Here is a 26,172-nt window from a genome sequence, read left to right as displayed (position 1 = left end):
TAAAGAGGAAACTATTAAATTATTAATCATCTTGACCCAGAGCTGATGTTCAGAGTCATTAATCTCACACAATATCTGCTGAACTATGTCTTTAATCCACATTAATTGACATTAAATAATTTAATCAGAGTCCAGAGGTCTTCATGGAGGTGTGTGTACGAGAAACTGCTTCACAATGCTGTAAAATCCCATTAAACACACACGTGTCGACTAATTACATACACAGCACACACAGTACGCCATGACTTAACTGTGAAATATTACATAGTTCAACAGATCGCACGGTTTTATCAGCTAAATTGAAATCCAAAGAGACAGTGACACGTATGCAAATATCATTTATGTAATAACTGTATTAAATATGTGCGCTCCATATTAATGACATCACTGTGTCAACATATATTTCTGTCTGTTGTCTCCTGAAGATACACTGACGTCAAACATGTTTGAACTAACAGAATAATTCTTGGCAAACTATGTTAGTGTGTTCAATTGGATCTGAAATTGAGTTTTATTTGTGCATGCATAGATTGCGATGAAACTCAAATGCAACTGCAAACTGTGTATTTGTGTTTGAATTTCCTCATGGTGAACACTCAGTGTCTGCCAAAATTCAGTTGGAAACTAAATTAATTTGCAATTGAATTTCCAATGTCGTATGAGTGACGAGTCTTGTCATATTGAAATAGTTTTGATTATAGTTTGAGAAATACAGTGAGTTCCTCAGCGTCACGTTCAACAGAAACTCGATCCCTTTTTAAAATGCATTCGTCAGCTACGGACACAGGAGTTGTTACAGAACTGGTAAGGGTGTCAAAAGTACCATCATTTAAAGCTGCAGTATGTAACAATTTTCATGTAATATTCGCCTCTTTTATGCCAATGTGTGAACGGCTTGTAACGCAACTTAAAAAACGAGCCCTTCCCGGACTTCCTATGTTGCCTATTAAAGCCTGTAGACTGATTTTCATGTGAAGGGAGCGGGTCGCTTTTGCCGGGAAAATCCAAAGGATGTGACGTTTATGCACGCTCCTGAGAGCCTCAGTGCGTCTCTTCCACTATTCAACAGCGACAACAAACTGCAACACTAGATAACGTTATCTTAGAGATGGAATCCAGCAAACGTCCGGCTCCCAGCACAACACCGACTCCTACACAAACTCAGAGTAAGCCCCCCAAAAAAACTGATCTACTGAATCCTGTCTGTCTAAGCGGGAACATGATCATGGTCGAGTGAAAACTAGAGTGAACATCGGCAGGGCATTTGATTCCTGGAGGGACCTTCAGTCAACCGACCCTGAATTGGCGTTCTTCTTATTGGACAGGTAAGCTTACATAACTGCAAAGCATGTGAAATATAGTGCCATGAGGATTGATCTGTGTCATTTTAGATAACTTGATCTTGCCTGCACTGTAACTGTCATAAACAATATTAATCTGTAATTATTCAGCAAGGTAAACTACAATAAGACATGAAATGAATGCTAGACGATGTTCAAGATAATGCAAAAAGCTCCATTCTTTAGTGTAACGTAACTTGGTTATACAGAAAATATATACAATCTATTATTATAAAACAATAGCGCATCGATATATCAACATGACAGTTCACATCAATACTGAATTGTGTCAACATATTTATAATGTACAGTCTATTTTATAAACAGTTACTGTCATCATCCACCAAATTTAGCTAACTGCTATTGATAAAGCTGACTAGCTAGCTAACGCCGACATAGGCTATCGTATAAATGCAGTCAATGTATCATGCAAAGAAAAGTGATTACTTCAAACTACAGTCTCGCATAGTCAGACCTATATCCACACTTTATATGAGCCCTGTTCCAGCACTGGAGAGTCAAATATAATATACAGTCTCAAAGTTTGTAGTAAAACTATCATAACTGTGTAATTTTAATTATGTTACCTCATCTGTCAGTATGATGCCGGTGGATCATGTTCAGTCTCTTTGTACGTTATGTCATTGTTTTGGCCGATGCTCGCTCGCGTCCCTGTGGAGTGTGTGCGCGAGCACGAGCAACAGGCTGCAGTTCACTTAATGGCCACAGGTGTCACTAATAACAAGTGTTTCTGAATCTTACATACTGCACCTTTAAGAAAGATGTAACGATACTAGACTTTCTGCATTACCGCTTGTACAGAATACTGACTAATTTTGGCACGTGTGCTTTTTGACTGAAGTTTCAGAAATTATCACTAAGTTTTCAGCTTATACATTTGACATTTTTAGTGGTTTTGCTGCATTTTATCCAAGTTTATTATTTTAGATTATTTTAATCCCTTATTTTTAAATAGTTTCAATCCTTCATCCCCCTTGGACATTTGTTGTTTTTATTTTATAACTGGCTGTTTACTTGTTTTAATTAATTACTGGACGTGAAATATGTTAACTTAAATTAGCTAATATACCTTATGTTTTTGCTGTGGTATTGAATTTGGTATCGAGAATCGAGAAACTACTGAAATGTTGGTATCGTGGCGACACTATTTTGGGATGTTTTTAACTGGAAATGGCAAATGCAGTCATTGTCATCATTATTTCAATACGACCGGTTTGTCACTGGAAATTAAACTGCAAATTAATTTTGCGGTTCCATTTGAAAACAGTTTATAATGTGCAAATGACAAACATTATTAATATTATTCAGATGTTTAAACATGATATCTTTCACAACAACAACAACATGAGCAAACACACATTATCATAATGTTTGTAAGATGAGTAAAAGTGTGTTTTCACTGCTGTGGATCAGCCGAGAGTGTTTTAAAAGGCTTTTGTGTGTGATTGAGGTCACGACAGGAATTAAATCTGTCTCGTCATACACATGATGTTTAACTGTGTTGACAGACACTTGTCATTATATTACAAATATAAAGTCATAGCACAACATCTCCTGCAGTCTGTTTTTCGTACATCTTGTTTATCTGCATCATCCCATACGCTGTGTTAAGAAAATAAATATGATTCTCCTGCAGTAAATTGAATCTGCATTATTAAGTGTTGTTATAAATGCACATACTGTGGGGAAAAAAGCTGAAGATCAATTTGAGTTATCTTGTGTGTGTTTTACAGTATTTGCACAGAATGGATGTTTGTGTGTCGGTGTGCCACGCCCGAGAGAGAGAGAGAGAGAGAGAGAGAGATTGCCCACTGTGTTCATGTAAACACTGACTATAGACACACAAAACCCAGAGAGACACACTCTCTCTCTCTCTCTCTCTCTCTCTCTCTCTCTCTCTCTCAACTGCCTCTGTAATTGACCTATAAATTAGAGACTCAGAGAGAGAGAGAGAGAGAGAGAGAGCGCGAGCGAGAGCACAAGTTTATAGAGTGAGAGAATAGGAGGAGGGGGAGAAGCCCGAGATGAGAGAGACGCATGTCTGTTTGTTGAACAGGAGAGTCACACACACACGCACACACAGACACACACACACACACACGCACATACTAGATTAAGGTTAGTCTAACGCTGTGGCTACATTACAGTTCAGCCTTGGAACGATCCATCGAGAGATGAAGCTCCTGTAGAGTCACAATGGCAGCAGATGGTGGAGGGGGTGAACACACACACACACACACACACACACACACAGGTTTGCTTCACTACATTAGTGAGGACATCTCATAGACTTCCACTGACTTCATAGCAGGCTAAAGATATATTCTATCCCCTAAACCCTCACAGAGACCTGTGCACATCAGTAGATTTAAAGATAAACAATATTTTGCAGATTTATGAGCCTTTTTTACTAGTGAGGACCACCTAAAATGTCCTCAATAGTGGGTTTTCAACAAGTTTCACTACAACCCCAATTCTGAAAAGTTGGTACAGTATGAAAAATGCTAATAAAAAAAAAAAAAGGAGTGATTTGTCAATTATATTCACCCTTTGCTATATTGAAAACACTACAACTACACATTATATGATGTTTTACCTTATGAATTTCATTGTCAAATTCATTTCATTTTTTAATGTACAGTAACTTCAAATCAGATGATTGCAACACGCTCAAAAAGTTGGCACAGTCGAGTGTTTTCCACTGTGTAACATCACCATTTCTTCTAATAACACTTATTAAGCATTTGGGCACTGAAGACACAAGTTTGTTAAGTTTAGAAAGTGGAATTTTCACCCATTCATCCATTATGCAGGTCTTCAGCTGCACAATTATACGGGGTCTTCATTGATGTATGGTGTGCTTCATAATGTGCCACACATTCTCAACTGGAGATGTTCAGGACTGCAGTCATGCCAATCTAGCACCCACATTCTCTGCTTACACAGCCATGCACTTGTAATCTGGCCAGTATGTGATTTGAAGTTGCCCTGCTGGAAAAGATGGTGTTGTATGGCAGTATATGTTGCTCCAAAATTTGTACATATCTGTCTGCATTAATGGTGCCCACACAGATGTGCGAGTTACCCATGCCATGGGCACTGACACACCCCTGGCTCATACAAACACTGGCTTTTGGACCCGATGCTGATAACAGCTTGGATGGTCCTTTTCCTCTTTGGCTTGGATAACACAATGGCTTTGTTTTCAAAAACTTTTTGAAATGTGGTCTCATCAGACCAAAGAACACAGTTCCACTGTTCTACTTTCCATCTAAGATGAGAGCGAGCCCAGAGAAGTCGGCAGTGCTTCTGGACAGTGATGATGTATGGCTTCTCCTTTACATATTAAAGTCTTAACTTGCATCTGTGGATGCAGAAGCGAGTGGTGTTGTCTAACAAAGGTTTACTAAAGTAATCCCAAGCCCATGTTCATGATATCCGTTACAGATGAATGATGTTTTTTAAGACAGTGACGTCTGAGGGATCAGAGATCACGTGCATTCAGAAGTGGTTTTCGTCTTGTCCTTTACGCACCGAGATTTGACCAGATTCCTTGAATCTTTTTACTATATTGTGCACTGTAGAGGGTGAAATGCCCAAAATCCTTCCAATTTATCTTTGGGGAACATTGTTCTCAAAGTGCTGGATTATTAGCTGAAGCTGAAAGTCTCGAATGATCCTTGCTCTTGAAGGTCTAGGCTGTTTTTGGAGGCTCCTTATATACTATAACATGATTGCCTCACCTGTTTAACATCTCCTGTTTCACATCACCTTGTTATTTGAACTCGTCAAATTGTTATTAGTCTTAAATTGCCCCGTCTCAACTTTTTTGGAGTGTGTTGCAATCATCTGATGTGAAATGAATGTACATATTTTTAAAAACAATGAAATTCACTAGGTAAACATCATATAATGTGTAGTTGTAATGTTTTCAATATAGCAAAGGGTGAATATAATTTACAAATCACTCATTTTTGTTTTTATTAGCATTTTTCATACTGTCACAAATTTTTCAGAATTGGGGTTGTACATTAGTGAGGACATTTAAAAAAATTTGGCACTCACAAGTATAGCCAAACCTGTACACACACACACACACACACACACACACACTGAGCGTGGTCAAATGTACTGTGAAAAGACACCAGCTGAACCAGGAGACTTAATTACATATATTGAGGATTATTTATGTTTTATGTCTCCATTCCGACGCTTCCGAGATTTTAAAATCTGACCAAAATGTAATCAGAGTGAATCCAGCAGGTCTGAAATATTTTAATGTTATTTTGAGAATATAATAACAGCTAAAGACTGTATTTCAACACATCACACAGCAGATCTCATTAGTATTTGTATGTATTATGTAACATTTGCTCACGTTTTGAATGGATTATATCACTTCAACTAAACTTTTAAAATGTTAAAATGACTAAAAATTCTGTAATCATTCAATGATTAAGCATTTCATTTTTATTTTTTTCATTTGGATAGCCATGGGTTAATGGGGCAATCTAAAATATCTATAAAATAGTAAAAATGTAACTACAAAAACTATATTTCTAATATAAAAGTAAATTTTGTAAATGCGTTAAAAAAAAATCATTTTAGACAGAAAAATTTAGAATTTTTTTTTTTAAATGTTTTTAAATGTTGTGCATGAATAGCTACAAATAATAGTGAGATCAGGCTGTATATTCACAAAATAACACAACCTCTAATACCTTATTGCTTAAATGTTTATTACATAAATATGAATGACACATATTTAATAAAGTGTAGTAGATCTAGTGTGTGACACGTAAACTGCAGTTAATATAAGTTCTGTGTGTGTGTGTTATGTGTGCAGTGATTATAAGCTGTTTCACATCATAACTGTAAATAGATTGTGTTTTAACACGACTGGAACTTTGTATTGACCAATCAGCATCCAGGACCAGAAATATCTGTTTTATAAATAAGAATATGGATGTTACAGTACTAACAGTCTCTTCACAATCTGTTCGTCATTTTTCAGAGCACATTAGACACGTCAAACTGTTAACACACCAACAGGAGGGAGGGGGTGTGGTCAGGGGGAGGGGTCTGAATAATGAATATGCATGAGAGTGCTGTTTATATGTAAAGCAGAAAGGAAATATCTGGCCGTGAGAGAGAGAGAGAGAGCGAGAGAGAGAGAGAGAGCATTTGCCACAGAAGTCTTTAAAAGCAAAGCAGCAAATATAAAGCCATGCGTCAACACACAAACATGCCAATAATATACAGCTCACGTTTATAAATAAAACTCAATCATAACTGAAAGCAACTAATATTAAAGAAAACTGATTCTTCAAAATAATAAAGGCATTTGATAAGAAGCTGATCAGATTTATTACAGTAACACAGGCACAAATATCAGCAGCGATGAGTTTATCTGCCACCATTGTGTGTTTTTGACACGTGAACTGCCTCCAGTGACCAGCACAACATGTGTCTTCATGTATGTGTTTGGAGAGATTTGAGGAGGTTTTGTTTCAGATGTGTCATCATGTGATTGACAGGTTAAAGCACTTCATTATTGATAATCAATGTTAATGAAATGCCCAGCGCTGCTGTAATGGATACGACATCATTGTATTGATCAGGTAAATGCTCTAATAATTGTGTTGTCATTCACCGGCTCGAGCTGTAAGCAGCACTTACTGGATCATTATTAAACACACACGTGTTTGATTTTAGATCTGTTCCAAACTGTACTGAGCTGCAGTCAACATCCTAACACCAGTGGAACGACTGATATCGGTCACAGGAAACACTCAGTAGAGCGCTCACAGTTAATTCTAATAGAGTTTGAAGTTAGCATGTTGCTAAGCTAATTACTGAATACTCCAATGAAGTGATTCTTAACTGATCACAGGTCTGTTCTGATAATGACAGTGGCAAAAAATCATGCTGAATGCAAATAATAAAATGCAATTTACCAGATATAACATACACATAGGATAGCAAAACAGGCTAACTTTTAAAAGGGAGACAACGCCTATATTTTTGTTGTTGATGTCAGAGTTTGTGTGTCCAATCAAACTCTACAGAAATTTGTCACAAATTCGTCAAATTAGACGGATGTCAGCATGGACAGGTTGCGTGTCATCCTTGAAAACCATGAACAAAACTATGCAAGATTACAATGAATAAGAATTCACTTGCAGCCAGGATAAAAATAGTTTGTGTAGACCAGAATGTGTTTTGTGTGGTGAATTATTGGCTGCCGAGAGCACGAAACCAACGAAATTCACAATTTTAAAGTTCAATTCAATATTCACATTTACAAACCAAGATTGTCAGTCATGTTAATAATTATGCATATTCTTGGGCCTGTGCCATTCATGGAAATATGTTTTTTTTAAGGACATTTATTTTGCTTTTGTGCAATAAATGATTTTTTTGGGTCGCCACTACAATCTGAATACTGATGCAAAACCAATTGAGAAGCACTGATCTAATAGGCACAAAAACACACAGAAGTATTTGGTGAAATGGTGCATATTTAATTAGACAGCTATTTTTCTTTATACTTTGCAGTTCTGTATACTGATAATTCTATTCATAATCAACAATCATCTTGGATGACACCTTTAAATCATCTCATTGGAATGCATTCTGGGATTGCTTTATTGCAAAAATAGGGTTTCATCATTTTACTGCCTACTGTTGCCTTAAGCAGCGTCCAAATTGTATTTATTTTTATTGATTTTTTGATTTTTCTCCCCAATTTGGAATGCCCAATTCTCAATGCGCTCTAAGTCCTCGTGGTGGCGTAGTGACTCGCCTCAATCCGGGTGGCGGAGGATTAATCTCAGTTGCCTCCACGTCTGAGACCGTCAATCCACACATCTTATCACATGGCTTGTTGAGTGTGTTACCGTGGAGACGTAGCGCGTGTGGAGGCTTCACGCTATTCTCTGCGACATCCACACACAACTCACCACACGCACCACTGAGAGCGAGAACCACATTATAGCGACCACGAGGAGGTTACCCCATGTGACTCTACCCTCCCTAGCAACCGGGCCAATTTGGTTGCTAAGGAGACCTGGCTGGAGTCACTCAGCACGCCCTGGATTTCAATTCACGACTCCAGGTGTGACAGTCATCGTCTTCACTCGCAGCATCCACATTTTTTAATAATGAGTATATGTATAATTGTGATATTGTATTGAACGTGTGGACATTGTATGTGAAGTACTATCACTGCCAGTGTACCTGCCGCCAGGATTGTCATCTATATATGTAATATCAAGGACCGCAATGGAAATACGTTTTTAACTTTATTGTGTTATCCTTGACAATTTGAGTTGTGATTCATTTAACTTTTTATTGTCAAATAAATAAAAAATCACATGACTTGCGTTGGGCATCAACGCTCCGTTCAACGCCAGCGTCAAGCATTGCTTTGCCCTCCACATGACAAACGTTGCATGACAAGTGTCACAGAGGGGCGATTTTACCAGGCAAGAGAGTGAGATGTGCACATTAAACACTGAAAACATGTAGAGAAAAAAGTTCTGGCAGAAAGTAATTCAAGGTCTACTTTGAGGCCATAGTGGTGAATTTAAATTTAGTTTGAGTTATGAGATCTCTGGATGCTCAGACACTAAGCTGAATATTTATGAATAAAAATGAGGCATTCAATGTCTCTTCTTGAAGCTGAACAGTTTTTCATATTTCTTGTTGCTTTGAACTTTAAAAGACATCATTAGTGAGGTAAAAGCGTGTGCGAAAATCACTTTGGGTGTAAAGTTGGACTTGCCGATAGAAAGACAGAATTAGCATATAAGCAAATTACCCAGTAATTATTGGCTGATGCTTTAAAAGGCAACGGCCTCAGAGTTGAAATTGTTTAAAGGGCAGTGCTGACGCTTCACTCCATAAAAAGCTCCATTCATTTGGTAGCGTTGATGTGAGTTACGAGGAAGCTCCTTTAAAATGTTGTCTATGTAGGCAGCTCAGTTGTGTTTGGAACAGCGCTCTTGCATTCAAGAGTCAAGGGTCATGTGATGAAGAGAAAGTCAATCGTCAGCAGAAATGAGACATTGTTACAGTCTGAGAATGTTCTGCTTCTCTGGGCGCTTATTTATCTGATAAATGTCTCTCTCTAGAGGTGTTTAGTTTGTGTTTACTAAGCGTTCACGCGTGTCTGCTGGAGGCAGTGCACTGTATTTCACTCCCACAGGAGAAACATCTCCATCGTTCCAAGGCTTACCAGCGTTCTCCTGCTGTGTTAAAGACGGCACTGCGATATATGGGTCCCTCTTATCGATGGGCAGCGGAGGATCCATCGACTTCACCATACGGCCGCGACCCAGCAGACCCCCCGAGGTGGGCGGGACTGTAGTGAGGAGAGTGGACGAACCACGTCCTGCTGGAGCACAACACACACACACACATCACTGACTCACACACCACAACACACTTGCACCCTCAAGTCTCTGTGATCTTCTGCTCATGAGTCCCTCCTTCAGTGTAAGTCTGTGGGGGTTTTTCAGTTTAAAATGGTAAGTGTGATCTGTTAGTAAAGTAACAATACACTTCTCCTCAAGAACACACATGATTAATACTCATTTAGTATTCAAGACTGATTTATACTTTGAACCTACGCCATCGCCTGCCGTACAAAATGTAACTACACAGTCGTGCCAACAGTCGCAACTACACAAACCATGACAGTTGTGATTGGTCCACTTTATAACCAGAGACCAGGTGATTTAAAAAGATATCTGAGGTAGCTTCGTATTTTCACCAAGATTATTTGAAGCTCTAAGCATCATATCACATTGTATTTGGGCTCGTTTTAATCAGGAGCATCAGCTGTTTTTATATTCTGTGTTTGTTTCTTGAAGTTACAAGCAAAAATGCAACAAAAAGCCACATGTTTACAACTTATAAACTCTTTCAAAGCGTTTACTCGATATATATATATATTTGGTACGTGATTGACACAACTTATGTTGTATTCTGCTTGTGATCTTTCTAATCTGTATGTTGTTTTGACCGTGTGTTTATCAGTATGGTTTACAGTGAATAACCATATTTCTTAAATTCTCAAAACAGAACACTTTTTTTTATCTGCAAATTAAGTTGCAGATCTCACACCGTAAACCGGACTTCACATTCCTCAATGCCGACCCGCTGTTTACAAACACGCAAGCGGAGCCCTTTGTCTGGGCAGCACGGCCGCGGAAACGCAGGAGGAAAAGGGGAAACAGAGCCGGCGTTCTCATCAGAGTAAGACGCCGCGCAAATCGACCCCCGCTACCCACTATTCTACTGGCAAATGTTCAGTCTCTGGATAACAAGCTCTGCGAGCTGAAAGCGCGGATCTCTTTCCAACGAGAGACGAGGGACTGCTGCGTTATCTGCCTTACGGAAACTTGGATGTCTGCGGAGATTCCAGACTCAGCCATTGAACCCGCGGGGTTCTCCATGCTCCGAGCGGACAGAGCGAAAGACCTCTCAGGTAAAACTAGAGGAGGTGGTGTATGTTTTATGATCAACAAATCCTGGTGTGATCAGAGGAACATACATTCTATCAAGTCTTTCTGTTCTCCTGATCTGGAATTTCTTATGCTTCTGTGTCGACCATTCTGGCTACCGAGGGAATTCACAGCGGTCATTATCACTGCTGTGTACATCCCCCCACAAGCCGACACAGACCGGGCACTCAAGGAACTGTATGGGAGTATAAGTGAGCAGGAAACCGCGCACCCTGAGGCCGCGTTCATTGTGACCGGGGACTTTAATAAAGCCAGTTTAAAATCAGTCGCACCAAAATATCACCAGCACATTAGTTTCAACACACGAGGGGACCGGGTTTTGGACCATTGCTACTCTCCGTTCCGGGATGGCTACAAATCCCTCCCCCGCCCACCATTTGGCAAATCGGACCACTCTTCCATTCTGCTTCTGCCCGCTTACAGGCAGAAACTGAAACAGGATGCACCCACCCTCAGAACGATCCAGTGCTGGTCGGACCAATCAGACTCTACGCTACAAGACTGTTTTGATCACACGGACTGGGAGATGTTCCGGTCCGCCTCTGATGACGACATCGAGCTTTACGCTGATAGCGTAATGTGCTTCATCAGAACGTGTGTAGAGGAAGTGATTCCGACCAGAACTGTGCGAATCTATCCGAATCAGAAGCCGTGGATCAACAGCGATGTTCGCGCAGCACTTAATGTGCGGACCTCCGCTTTTAATTCCGGGAACGCGGAGGAGCATAAACAAGCCAGTTATGCCCTCCGAAAAACTATCAAAACAGCAAAACGCCAGTACAGGAGCAAGATTGAAGGACAGTTTAACACCACCAACTCTAGAAGCATGTGGCAGGGAATTAACATCATCACGGACTTTAAAGGGAATAAAAACTCCGCCATGAACACCGCTGCCTCTCTACCGGATGAGCTAAATACTTTTTATGCTCGTTTCGAGGGAAATAACACCGCCCTCGCGGAGAGAGCTCTCACGGCCGAAGCTACAGAGGTTAGTTCACTCTCCGTCTCTGTAGCGGATGTAACCCGATCATTCCGACGGGTGAATATCCGCAAAGCCGCGGGTCCAGACGGCATTCCGGGCCGCGTCATCAGAGCGTGCACGAACCAGCTGGCTGGTGTTTTTACGGACATTTTCAACCTTTCCCTCTCTTTGTCTGTAGTCCCCACATGCTTTAAAACATCCACCATTGTGCCTGTTCCAAAACAATCAAAAATAACTTGTTTAAATGACTGGCGTCCTGTTGCTCTGACCCCCATCATCAGCAAATGTTTTGAGAGACTAATCAGAGATTACATCTGCTCTGTATTACCACTCAATCTTGACCCGCTGTAGTTTGCTTACCGCAACAACCGCTCCACTGATGATGCCATTGCATCTACAATACACACTGCTCTCTCCCACCTGGAAAAAAGGAACACTTATGTGAGAATGTTGTTTGTAGACTACAGCTCAGCATTCAACACCATAGTGCCCTCCAAGCTAGATGAGAAACTCCGGGCTCTGGGCTTAAACAGCTCGCTGTGCAGCTGGATCCTGGACTTCCTGTCAAGCAGACGCCAGGTGGTTAGAATAGGCAGCAACATCTCCTCATCACTGACCCTCAACACTGGAGCCCCACAGGGCTGTGTTCTCAGCCCACTACTGTATTCCTTGTACACACATGACTGTGTGGCAACACATAGCTCCAATGCCATCATTAAGTTTGCTGATGACACGACGGTGGTAGGTCTGATCACTGACAATGATGAAACAGCCTACAGAGAGGAGGTGCACACTCTGACACACTGGTGTCAGGAGCACAACCTCTCCCTCAACGTCAGTAAGACAAAGGAGCTTGTGGTGGACTTCAGAAGAAAAGACAGAGAACACAGTCCCATCACCATCAATGGGGCACCAGTGGAGAGAGTCAGCAGCTTCAAGTTCCTGGGTGTCCACATCACTGAGGAACTCACATGGTCCGTCCACACTGAAGTCGTTGTGAAGAAGGCTCATCAGCGCCTTTTCTTCCTGAGACGGCTGAGGAAGTTTGGAATGAACCGCCACATCCTCACACGGTTCTACACCTGCACTGTGGAGAGCATCCTGACTGGCTGTATCTCCGCCTGGTACGGCAATAGCACCGCCCACAACCGCAAAGCACTGCAAAGGGTGGTGCGAACTGCCAAACACATCATCGGAGGTGAGCTTCCCTCCCTCCAGGAAATATATACAAGGCGGTGTGTGAAAAAAGCTCGGAGGACCATCAGAGACTCCAGCCACCCGGGCCATGGGCTGTTCTCACTGCTACCATCAGGTAGGCGGTATCGCAGCATCAGGACCCGCACCAGCCGACTCCATGATAGCTTCTTCCCCCAAGCAATCAGACTTCTGAACTCTTGATCTCCCACGATCAAAATACATCATCCCTGCACTTTATTACTCTTTTATGTCACACCGGACTGTCATAAATTATATTACTGTCATTATATTATGTCTCTCTTAACAACTGACTATCAACCGACAGCCTGAATGTCAATACAGTACAATACTGTACATTCTATATATATACTTTTTTCATATATATTTTAATTTTTATTGAATAATGTGTATCTATATAGTATCTATATAGTAAAAAACAAAAAAAAACAAAAAACAAAAACAGCATATTGTATACTGTGCAATGTATGTTATTATTGTATATTGTTGAGTGTAATTGTGTATAACAGATGTTTAAATTGTGTTGTGTTAATTTGATGTTTTAAGTTGTGTAATTATGTATAACAGATGTTTAAATTGTGTTGTGTTAATTTGATGTTTTAAGTCGAGTTTAATTATGTATAACAGATGTTTAAATTGTGTTGTGTTAATTTGATGTTTATTGTAGATTGGCGTATGTCTCATCACTGTCACGACTGCTATGTTGATCGGAACTGCACCCAAGAATTTCACACACCATTGCACTTGTGTATATGGCTGTGTGACAATAAAGTGATTTGATTTGATTGATTTGATAAGTACTTGCTAAGAGTTGGTCATTTCACCTATATGCAATGTACAGTAAAGTGCAGCTTCTAAGCTTTAAAATGACACCCGTTTTGTATTGGTCAAGAGAGTAGTTATTAACATTTTGATGATTTTTATTTTCTCAGCACGGCACGTCAAATTATGCCAAAAGATTTATTTCTTGTTATTTAAGCAACTGCCTGATTTATTTATACAGTATAATAAATAATAAGGACCTCAATCACAACATGTTCGCAAACTTTAAACTTGTTTTTAGTGCTGCAGTGATCTAATAAACACTTTTGAATCCACAAATTACAGTGCTTTCTTTATTTGTGAAATGTATAAACGAAGGGATTCTCTCAATACACTAGTGCTTTTGCTTGCTGTGTACTCGCAGAACGACACCGACACAGAACTATAAATGCAAACTGCAGAAGTATAAATCTGCCTATATTTTTGTAAGAGGTTTGTACAAATCACTATAAGCAATAGTAACCGTGGCACTTAACAACATGCACCAGTGAAGAAAAATGCTGTGTGAAATGTGAAATTTAACTAGTGGTCGCAGTGATTAATAACAGGGCGAAACAAATCAAAATCACTGTTGTGAAGTGCTATTTAATTCTGTCAGTATCATCACAACACAACACACAGACCAACAACTGCACAAATACACTCTGAAATCATACAGTATAGTAGTTCACCATAAAGACAAACTCTTCGTGTAATTAACAGCTCGTATCTTAATCAACAGTTAAATTCTCTTCTCTCCTGTGTGTGCTGGTTGTTTAGAGTCGGTCGGTCGCACACGACGATCTCAGAGGCTGTGAGCTGAAGTCATTAAAATGATTTATTTAAGAAAGTGCCGTGAGCAGTGAGATTAGTGTGACAGCGTTATATTATAATTTACAGTGCCAGAGGAAAGAGCCACAGAGAGCAAACTCAGAGAAAAATCATCTCTAAACGACCTTTAACTAGTCAAACAAACACAGCTGGAGGAAGATCTGTTCAAAATCAGTTATAAACAGAAACTGTTTATAAAAGAAACTGAGAGAAAATGATGAAATCTCATCATAAAGATATATCTGTTGATTTAACTAACACTGATGACATCACAATAAAGACATAAAATACATTCATATGAGCAGAATAAATTGGAGGGAAAACAGCACTGGAAACTAGTGAAGCTCAAGAGGAAGCTTAAACCAGTCTCAGATGGTTATCTGGTCCCCGGGCCAAACGGGTTCATCTGGTCTGTTTTGATGGTTTAGGGGGGTTTGGGAACTGTTTTTTGTGAACTGGTCAGGCTGGGTGACCCACTAAACCAGTTAAAACCAGCAAACCACCTTCAGCTGGTTTAAGCTGTTTTTTTGGGGGGGGGATTTTTCCCCTTTTTCACCCAATTTGGAATGCCCAATTCCCAATGCGCTCTAAGTGGTGGCAGAGGACAAATCCCAGTTGCCTCCACGTCTGAGACAGTCAACCTGCGCATCTTATCATGTGGCTTGTTGAGCGCGTTGCCATGGAGACATAGCGCATGTGGAGGCTTCACGCCATCCACCGCGGCAAACACGCTCAATTCACCATGCGCCCCACAGAGAACAAACCACATTATAGCGACCACGAGGAGGTTACCCCATGTGACTCTACCCTCTCTAGCAACCGGGCCAATTTGGTTGCTAAGGAGACCTGGCTGGAGTCACTCAGCACGCCCTGGATTCGAACTAGCGAACTAGCGAACTCCAGGGGTGATAGCCAGCGTATTTTACCACTGAGCTACCCAGGCCCCGGTTTAAGCTGTTTTTGACCAGCCTGCTTTTGATGTGAATATATCACTGATAATCAGATGAAATATGTAGGTCACAAACGCTCCTTCAGCCAATCAGAAGAGCTGAATATTCCTGCTGCTGTCACGGGAATCATGTCAATCATACCGCATGTGAGTGTGATTGTATTTCATGAATAATTTCTGCTGGTCTTGGGAGGATGTGAGTGTTTATTCTCTGTAAACACACTCCATCATTTACACATGACTGATTCTGACCCACAATGCATTGCTCTGTTAGCAGATGATGGGTCAGAATCGAGCGGGACGCTGAAGCAGAAACTAAGGCCACATCCACACTAAAACATTTGTGGTTGAAAACGCATCAGTTTTGCTACATTTATGCCTCATCCAGAATGGAACACTGTTTTCCTTCACTGAAAACACTCCATTACTGCATACTTTGGAAAACGATGACGTTAGAATATTGAAAATAGAGTTTTCAAACATATACATTTATTCATTTAGCAAACTCTTTTATACAAAGCGACTTACAAATTAGGAATACAACAACAGCGATTCATCCTGAAGAGGCAGTAACGCTTTAGTGTGGATGTGATCTAAATCTACAAAAACACTGACACATATATGAAACTGACCATGTGGAGCATTGTGGGTAATATTGGCCTGATGACTGGACTGACGGTCTACAAGACAAACCAATCAAAGAAATGAATCACAGAAATGAATCGTTCATTGACAGATCATGAAGGTGAAAATGAGAGAAAGATGAAGTGAGAAAATTAAATATTAGATATGTTTTTACTCACCGTTGAGCGCCACAAAGGAATCTAAACGAAAATGAAAAAATGTGTTAATTGGTTGAAATGTGATTCAGTCTCTCACACAAATCATTTAGTGACTGAATTCATCCATTTTAAAAGCAGCAACAGCTCATTTATAAATGTGGCAATAAGATTTTGATTTACACTCAAAACACTCAAGTAAATGTGTTTATGGGGTGGTTTGTTTCAATGAATGTACAAATGTGTTTGTTCAAAATCAAGAGTTTTGGCAAATTTGCCACCTATTAATTTCACATGCATAGGAGCTTGCACACATTTGCCACAAAATATTGCAGAAGTTTGCAGCTCTTTACCGGCAGTGGTGAACCTGCAGCAACAATGAGCCCGTTTACATGCACACCAAAACACTGATTACTATATATCAGCTTATATTTATTTATTTTTATCTCCCCAATTTGGAATGCCCAATTCCCAATGCGCTCTAAGTCCTCGTGGTGGTGTAGTGACTCGCCTCAATCCGGGTGGTGGAGGATGAATCCCAGTTGCCTCCGCGTCTGAGACCGTCAATCTGCGCATCTTATCACGTGACTTGTTGAGCGCGTTGTCACGGAGACATAGCGTGTGTGGAGGCTTCACGCTATTCTCCGCGGCATCCACGCACAACTCACCACACGCACCCCACCGAGAGCGAGAATTATAGCGACCACGAGGAGGTTACCCCATGTGACTCTACCCTCCCTAGCAACCGGGCCACTTTGGTTGCTTAGGAGACCTGGCTGGAGTCACTCAGCACGCCCTGGGATTCGAACTCATGAACTAGCGAACTCCAGGGGTGATAGCCAGCGTCTTTACCACTGAGCGACCCAGGCCCCCAAAAAATCATCTTATTTAAAAATAAAACCCTGAAAGCAAATCCACGTTTACATGAGAGTTGAAATAATGGAGTTATTCTCCTCCCATGCACACAGCAGTTGAGTATAAGCCAGTAAGAATGTGGTGAAGGTGTTTACATACAAAGCAAAATCAAGGTAATTCAGGGGGGTCAGAGAAGAGGGGGGTGTTATTACACTTTACGTTAAGGTTATTTACATTAACACTTGCACATGCAACATGTATTACATTCCAAATTAGGTTTCAAGAAATAACAATGAATATTTTTTCACACATTTGTTCAACTTTTTGGTTTATGTTAATTTATACATACAATATTGTTCATTTGTTAGTTCATAATTATGTTACATTACACATTTTTTTATGTTAAACTGTATTAGTGTATGTAGAAATTGACATATATCTTGACTGGAAAATGATGTTAAAATATTGTTAATTTTTCATGTTAATTGTGTAATGTTAATGTATACACACACCCTTACTGTAACAAGTTACCGATACATTTAATAAAAATGAACTGATGAATGTGTGTCCTTGAACGAGCGTTTTTTTCCCGTGCATTCACTTGAATCGCTCAGGCAATGTCAATAGTATGGCCCAACTTACAATCAAGCAGAGCTATAGAAATGTACATTTTTACAATTAAAGCTTCATTTTATGAGTACAACTCCCCCCCCACCCCCGTAATTTGCACCCTGCTTACACCGATAAAGGAACACCGTTTAATGCATTTACATGAACAGCTTATTAGAGATATTCGGTGTAAGAACGTGCATGTAAACGCACTCAATGAAGAGTTTGCCACAGGGGTTTGCCAGAACTCGATATTTGTACGTTTTTTTTATTTTTATTTATTTTTATTTGTCCTTAATCTGACAAAAACCTCCCTTTTGATGTTTTATAAAGTAAACTATATTTTCTTAAGTTTCCTTTTAGGGTTTGTGTTAGTCTGTAGTCATTATAATTATCTTTATATAATAGTTTGTGTGTGTGTGTGCAGCTGTGTATGTGAAGGTCCCAGTGTGTCCAGATCTCAGTAAACTGGTTCTGCTTACTTTGGCAGTCACCCAGTCCATCTGTGTTGCCCTGTTCCACGTCCTGCTCGAAAGACCATCTGCACAACACACACACACACACACACACACACACACACACACACACACACAGTGAGAGGACTGACTTCAAGGCATTGATTTTACACTCAATGATTTCAATCTCAAGTACAATTTTAAATAATAAATGTTTGAACACAAGCATCATTCAAAGGTCAGAGGTCAGAATGAACACACAGGTTACAACTGATTTCTGAAATGTGATGACTAAAACAATAAACCAGAGAACACAATGTCTCCTGTAAACTTAAAGCGTCCGGTTATAATTCAGTGCTGAATGTGAAGATGAACCGGTTATTCAATCACTGAAACACGTCAGCGAGAGAGAGAGATTGAGAGATTACAGTCACATCTTATAGACTCTCAGCGGGACTTTCAACAGACATGAAAGTGTTCATCGAGATTGAATCCAATTTCTTCACGAACACTGCACATGAAGGCAATATATCACGACTGCATGAAACATATCTGAACACTTATTCAACATATAACAAACACGCAGTATCTTTCTGAAACATCCCACAGGTGCTGTCTACATAGGCAACAACACAAATGGCCCCTCAGAAGTCACTAATCGAGTCATGATGTTGATGAAACAGCTCGCCCAGCAAGTTTCTGGTCCATACTACTGGTTAAGCTAGTTAAATGTCTGGTAGAGACACCAGCGTCCCCAACACAACAACACTGCAGCGACCACCACTGATAGATTCAGAGAGAGAGAGAGAGAGAGACAGAAATATGAGACTGAGACAGATGTGTGAGACAGCACTTTCTCTCTTGGGCCCATTTAATAGAAAAGCTCTTTATGAAATGCCAGGACTCAAAAGCCTTTCAATTGCGGCCACAAACAACACAGATCATATCCCATAATCCTTCAGTAAGTCACTTTAGAAATACTGCAGAGCACGAGTGATCCGACGTGAACTCTGAACGCTCCGTTTACAAAGTGGAAAACTTAATCAGACCGTCAAAATCTTTCAAACGAAAACATGATAGAAAAACATATTGATGCTTTTACACAGATCACGTCTGACCAGCAGCACAGAGACAATCAGAACACGTTACAAACATCGTCAGATCAACTCTGAATATTAATTAGGTGATGTAACATTCGCCCAAGAGTTCGAACCGATTTAATGAAGGCAGGTAAGTGAGCGCTCACTCTGGATTACTGCTTAACCCATAAACGAATGTGATATATAGCAATATATGTAAAACACATATGAAATATATGCTCGTATGTGGTTTTCACTGATATATAACAGTCACATATATGCAACATTTATATCAAAATACAACAAAATTGGCCTTTTTCATATATGAAACATCTATTTTCTCAAATACTAGTGGAACTTCAATGTCTACATGTTTGCTCAAATATAAGAACTATAAGGTGACACTTTCTATGAAGCCCACATTTATAATGCATTATAACACATTCATAATGTCTCGTAATAAACTGTATAATGTTACAACTTCTCATAAATAATTTTAATTACAGTTATAGTACATTATAGTACTTTAGCATTTTCATAGTTATTGCTTAAAGAGAATAATGCATTAGAACACAATCAACTTAGGGTTAGGGTATATATATATTCATATATATATATATACACACACACACAGTATATGCATAATGTATATATACTGTATATATCTGTACATACACCATTATAAGTGGTCTTGGCCTGCTAAAGTTACAAAAGCAATGTCTTTTAAACTTCTAACTTACAATACATTAGAAGTAGAAGTTATATAAAAATGCACAGAACACAAATTTTAAGACATTAAGACATTTCCAGTGTAATTTTGCACAGGGTGTAATTAAAGTGAAACAGGCCTCATGAAAATATATAATAAATAATGCAAATATATGAAAATATTATAAGTATTTTATAAGCTTGACTTGAAATGTCTTATAACTGCTTAAAAATATCTTATGGATGACAAGATTTTGTCATTTTATTTAAAGCATACCTAATGTACAGTATACAGTATATCACAAATATGTACAAGACATAATAACTTCAGCAGTTAGTCATGTTATAATGCATTTTATTCCAAGGTATAACTATGAATAGGTAAGTATCATATTGTATTATAATTCTAATTACAATATTTATGAGAAGTTATAACATATTATAATGTGTCTTATGAGACATTCCAAATGTATTATAATGCATTTATAATGCCTTTACAATGCTTTATAAATATGGACTTCGTAGAAACTGTTACCAAATATCTTTTTTTATGTTCATCCAGTATATAACCATATATCAGTTTTCTGTATGCGATTGTCATCATTTTATGTGGCCAGCGATAACTTCCACCAAGCAAAAGAAAACCAAAAATAGCAGGATTATTTCCCAAAAGGAGGTGTGCATTTCTCAAAGTGAGGGGCACGTCCTCTTGAGTTCTAATGGTTTCTATAGCTCTTGCATTTAACATCACAACAGTTCCCCGATGATGAGCTCCTTCTTCGCATTAGAAACTCCAGAGGCTTTTTGTAAGTCACCACGGTATGTAAATTACCCGATGAGTTATGAATCCTTCAGTCTCCCACCCCGTTCTGAGGTCAAACTCTCTTTCCACACGAGAAACCACAAACACAAAGCATGCTGGGTACACTGACATCATCTTGTGGCTCGTGTGAACTGTAACAGTAGCACTGAGAATCACGTCACGTACTTTGAGTCGGCTGAGATCTCTTTACACGTTCCTTCTGACACCCAACCGCAGTATGGATCTCTGGAGGCAATACAGGACCTGAGAGAGACACACGTGAAGAGTTCATAAAAGGAGTGTGCTATTTTCTGATGAAAGTCAGAGAAATGTTGACGCACTTTTTACACTTTGCGTGCCGTTCGCAGCGTGACAGCGGAACTTTGACAACGCATGACGTGAACGCCACGAACAGCGAGTGACTCCGACTGTCAATCTGCATACTGATGATACGTTTGTCCTCCATGCCGTCAATACTGCACCTGCACACATCACACAACACGTTTACATACATGTCTATAAGCTCTCGCATCTATTATCACACACTGAGCAACATGAATGTCAAACACATGACTTCACTCAATCGACAGCATTTGTGGCATAAAGTTGATTACCACAAAAATGTATTTCGACTCATCGCTCCTTTTCATTAAAATAGCACAAATCAGGGGGCTAGTTTGAATCCAGGGTGTGCTGAGTGACTCCAGCCAGGTCTCCTTAGCAACCAAATTGGCCCAGTTGCTAAGGAGGGTAGAGTAACATGGGGTAACCTCCTCGTGGTCGCTATAATGTGGTTCGTTCTCGGTGGGGCGCATGGTGAGTTGAGCGTGGATGCCGCGGTGGATGGCGTGAAGCCTCCACACACGCTATGTCTCCGTGGCAATGCGCTCAACAAGCCACGTGATAAGATACGCGGGTTGATGGTCTCAGACGTGGAGGCAGCTCAGACGCGGAGGCCTCAATCTGGGTGGCGGAGGACGAATCTTATAACGTGGCTTGTTGAGCGCGTTACCGTGGAGACGAAGCACATATGGAGGCTTCACGCTATTATCCGCGGCATCCACGCACAACTCACCACGCGCCCCACTGAGAGCGAGAACCACATTATAGTGACCACGAGGAGGTTACCCCATGTGACTGTACCCCCCCTAGCAACCGGGTAAAATTTGGTTGCTTAGGAGACCTGGCTGGAGTCACTCAGCACGCCCTGGGATTCGAACTCACGACTCCATGTGTGATAGTCAGCGTCAATACTCGCTGAGTTACCCAGACCCCAGAATTATGCTTTTATTAAAGAAAAGGAGGAACAAGTCGAAATTAATTTCTGTGGTAATCAACATTATGCCACAAATACTGTCGATTGAGATTAACTTGTATTGAACCCGGAATATTCCTTTAACACATATCTGTGATTATATAAAGTTGCTACTATATATGTAAACAGTGTACAATTAGACTAATAAACTATTTATTTATTGAATGATCAATTATTGATCAATGTATCTATTTACTGAACATATTGTATTTTATTATTGCTGTTGCTGCTGTTTTAACAAATTCTGAGTGTTACTATTAATAAAAAAATAGTGCTTTTCACAATACAAAACAAGCAGTTTTACAGAAAGTCTTGATACATGCAGTGAAGAAGCCAAAGGCAACTGAGGCAAAGAAAAAGACTTTCTCCCTAGGATGTTAAAGTAGAAGAGGAAGAAATCTAGTGAGGAACTGAAGTTCACGGCAATAATAATGTCTAACCCTAAACACACAACCTCCAGTGACTAATAAACCTCAGCAGGAGTTATGATTGATTCATGAAAAGAAGACTTGATCTACATACTGTGGTGTGTCTGTAATATGTACTCTATGTAGTGTTCATCTGTGCTGTTCTGTCCCTGTAAAGTCATTCATTTTAAAGACAAATGCAGCTCAGAGGGTCATGTGACGCAGGACAACAACAGCTCTGTCCTGAAAACACCTCGTCTCTCATCAGATAATCCCCGTCTTTATTTCAGCTCTGATCAGTGTGTTTGTGACGACTTCCATCAATTATTCACTCAGTAAACCAGCAGCAGAAGTTCCACTCGTGCTCTTTAATTCACTAACCACACGTGACGCATGTAACCTGATAGAGGCATGTTAATGGAATACACACTTCTCTGGGTTATACACGTTCAGCTCCTCCAGAAACAGACTGTTGTTCAGGAAACCACTCCGCATCTTGGCCAGAAACTTAAGGACGATTCCTCGCTCCGAACCCAGAAAAACAACCGTGTGGTTACGATAGGGACCGGCGGCATTATCCACTGCGATCTGAGTCAGACGGTATCTAGAGAGAATGAGAGTTATAATTAAATATTCTGATGTGATTCAGAGATGTTCAGCTCTCGCTAAAGAAAGAAACGGTTATCTGGCGACTGCAGGTCCAATTACTGCTCAGATCTCTGTGTTAATCAAATGCATGATTTCCAAATCAGTATGCAAATATATTTTCAGGGTAATTAAAACTGGCAAGATGGAAATGGAAGGCAAGTAAATTATCTTTTCATTTTTCTTTTATAACCGAAGGCGAAACTCATCCAGACACGTCTACAGCAAATGTGTTTTCAATAATTCAGTAAATTTACACAAACCCACATGAACAAACATATCAGTGTGTAAACAGACAATCGCTCCAATTAGCATCTTTCACATGAACTCAAAACAGTAATTTCTTTAGAAAATAAATATACTTCTCGTTATAGATGTATTATGATCTGTATTATGTGAAAACAGCCTGAATTGAACATCTATCTTTAGGGCAAAGAAAAGAATGATTCAGCTGTGACTGAAGAATATGCAGATCAGAAGAGTGTTCAGAGTTCATATGAAAATGACTCATCTGAATGAACTGCAAATGACTCCATCAATGAAAAAGAGCGGCCACACAATTCACTCTAACTCAATCCATATTTGCATTTGACATCTGACAATAACCTCCATGCATAATTCATGTGTTTTAAAGTGACCTTTGACCTGAGCACTCACCGAACCATCGTTTTGAGGAACCACGGGCGGTTTGCGATGGAGGGAACGGCCTCATCCATCAGCGGGTGAATCTTGATGAAATTCAGCGTTTCATCGGGAAACTCGTTGGACACTTTGAATTTCTCTACAGAGGAAGTTCCTGCACAGACTCCAGGCCTGAAGACACAAAGAAGACAACAGTGATGACCTTTGACCTGTTCACGATGTCTGAACATGCACAAAATGCTCTGTGTTTTTACTCCATTTCTGATCTCAATACTGGAGACGCTGAACAAGAGAATCACAGGGAAATGGTTTTAACCAGTTATAAATGATTATAAAGTGATTCAGTCCACATGTTTTTGTTTAAAGACGCATTAATGGAAGAAGGGCGTGTTTTGAAAATTCTCTCCATAACCACATACTTTGAAAAATGATGCCATAATGAGTGTGAATGTGTCCTCAGTAATTCTTATGAAGGTTCCCTGAGGAGAAATAAGTTGCCTTCAATTAAACGAGGTTTATAAATATCTAGATCAGACTGATCACATGACATGTGCATTGAATTAATGTATTATCACCAATTAAATAATGAATGGGCAACAAAATGCTTTAATGCAAAATAAAGGTTTTTCTTCATGAACACATTTCCTGTCTTCAGTTAAAGCTTGAGTCGAGGGAAACAGAACTGCGCTCTCGTTAACACTTGACCTCGTTTCACACAAACACATCATTATATGTTAATGAGTGCAGGCGATACTTGCACAAAGACTGGGCATATGGCAGCATAACGCCAGCCGACCTGTGTTTTATAAAACACTCCTGAGAGATTAGATCCAGTTTTGATCATGTCACCTCATGCCTCAACAAATCTTCCTTACAGTAACACTGTTTTTCAAAACATGGAGTTTGTGATCCAATAACAAGCATAAAAAATGCTCAAATTAACCCTTAAAATGTGAAACTGAATTTCCAGTCAGTTAAGATTGCTGGATAACATTTTTGATTGAGAACAATTTGTTAATGAATTGTTCAGACCAATTTTTATACCTTTTTGATTCACTGACTCAAAAGAATGATTCGCTCACAAGTCTGAAAAAACTTCGTCTGCAGGCGAGTTTTAATTTACACGAGAGCAATATCTATGAGATATCTAAAAGTAGAACAAAATTAGAAATATATAATTATTAATTATAATGAATATACATTTGTATATGGAAATATAATAATCTATATAATAATGTATTTATAATGTAAATTTCTATGACTTTTCCAGCTGTAGAAACCACAATTGTAAAGTTTACAGATATTTCCAGGTTTTCTATAACTTGTTTAAAATTATTTTAAAGTTATTTTAACACGAAGTTACTAAAACTAGTAAATAGTCAATTAAACGTACAGATTCCTCCGAGGGTGTTCACTGATTCTTGCGATAAGGGAAAAAATATCTCCTACATACAAATGTCATCTTTGTTCAAAATCAAGAAATTCATATTAATGGGGGTCTGGGTATCTCAGCGAGTATTGACGCTGACTACCACACCTGGAGTCGTGAGTTTGAATCCAGGGCAAGCTGAGTGACTCCAGCCAGGTCTCCTAAGCAACCAAATTGGCCCGGTTGCTAGGGAGGGTAGAGTCACATGGGGTAACCTCCTCGTGGTAGCTATAATGTGGTTCTCGCTCTCAGTGGGGCGTGTGGTGAGTTGTGCGTGGATAATAGCGTGAAGCCTCCACACACGCTACGTCTCCACGGTAACGCGCTCAACAAGCCACGTGATAAGATGCACGGATTGACGGTCTCAGACGCAACTGAGATTCATCCTCCGCCACCCGAATTGAGTCACTACGCCACCACGAGGACTTAGAGCACATTGGGAATTGGGCATTCCAAATTGTGGAGAAAAAAGGGAGAAAAGCAAAAAAAAAAAAAAAAAAAAGCAAAAAATGAAAATAATAATAATAATAATAAAAATACTGGAAAAGTTAAATCTAAAGGAAATGTGCATACTCAGATAATTCATTACTTACATTTTAAAATAATTTCATTATAATATTTTTAAATGCATGCTCAGTCTTGGAAGCACATGTAAGTTAACCTGTCCTCAGCAAGAGGTCACAATGTTAAACTGCCAAACAAAGTGTTTAAAAATGCAACAAATTCATAAATATAAATATTAAATGAAAGGTAGGGATCTGTAAGATACACTACCGGT

At 39.6% G+C, this 26,172-nt stretch overlaps 1 protein-coding gene across 4 annotated transcripts in view; it reads right to left on the bottom strand.

Moving 5' to 3' along the window:
- The window catches only part of LOC127423842 (semaphorin-6A-like), a 99,653-nt gene that overhangs the window by 11,321 nt on the left and 62,160 nt on the right, over positions 1-26,172 (bottom strand). Inside the window, exons 13-20 of one of the 4 annotated variants that reach the window (XM_051668473.1) lie at positions 23,981-24,136; positions 23,109-23,282; positions 21,298-21,438; positions 21,143-21,220; positions 18,395-18,453; positions 16,473-16,493; positions 16,302-16,349; positions 9,601-9,759 (exon numbers count right to left, since the gene is read on the bottom strand). In XM_051668473.1, the coding sequence (XP_051524433.1) occupies positions 9,601-9,759; positions 16,302-16,349; positions 16,473-16,493; positions 18,395-18,453; positions 21,143-21,220; positions 21,298-21,438; positions 23,109-23,282; positions 23,981-24,136 (836 nt within the window). The remainder of the gene's footprint in view (positions 1-9,600; positions 9,760-16,301; positions 16,350-16,472; positions 16,494-18,394; positions 18,454-21,142; positions 21,221-21,297; positions 21,439-23,108; positions 23,283-23,980; positions 24,137-26,172) is intronic. The other 3 variants (XM_051668474.1, XM_051668475.1, XM_051668476.1) reach the window with 3 other exon arrangements.

The sequence above is a fragment of the Myxocyprinus asiaticus genome, chromosome 33 (genome assembly GCF_019703515.2).
Source record: "Myxocyprinus asiaticus isolate MX2 ecotype Aquarium Trade chromosome 33, UBuf_Myxa_2, whole genome shotgun sequence".
Taxonomy (NCBI): domain Eukaryota; kingdom Metazoa; phylum Chordata; class Actinopteri; order Cypriniformes; family Catostomidae; genus Myxocyprinus; species Myxocyprinus asiaticus.
Note: the sequence above shows the minus strand (reverse complement) of the source record. Positions and strands in the feature narration are given on the sequence as shown.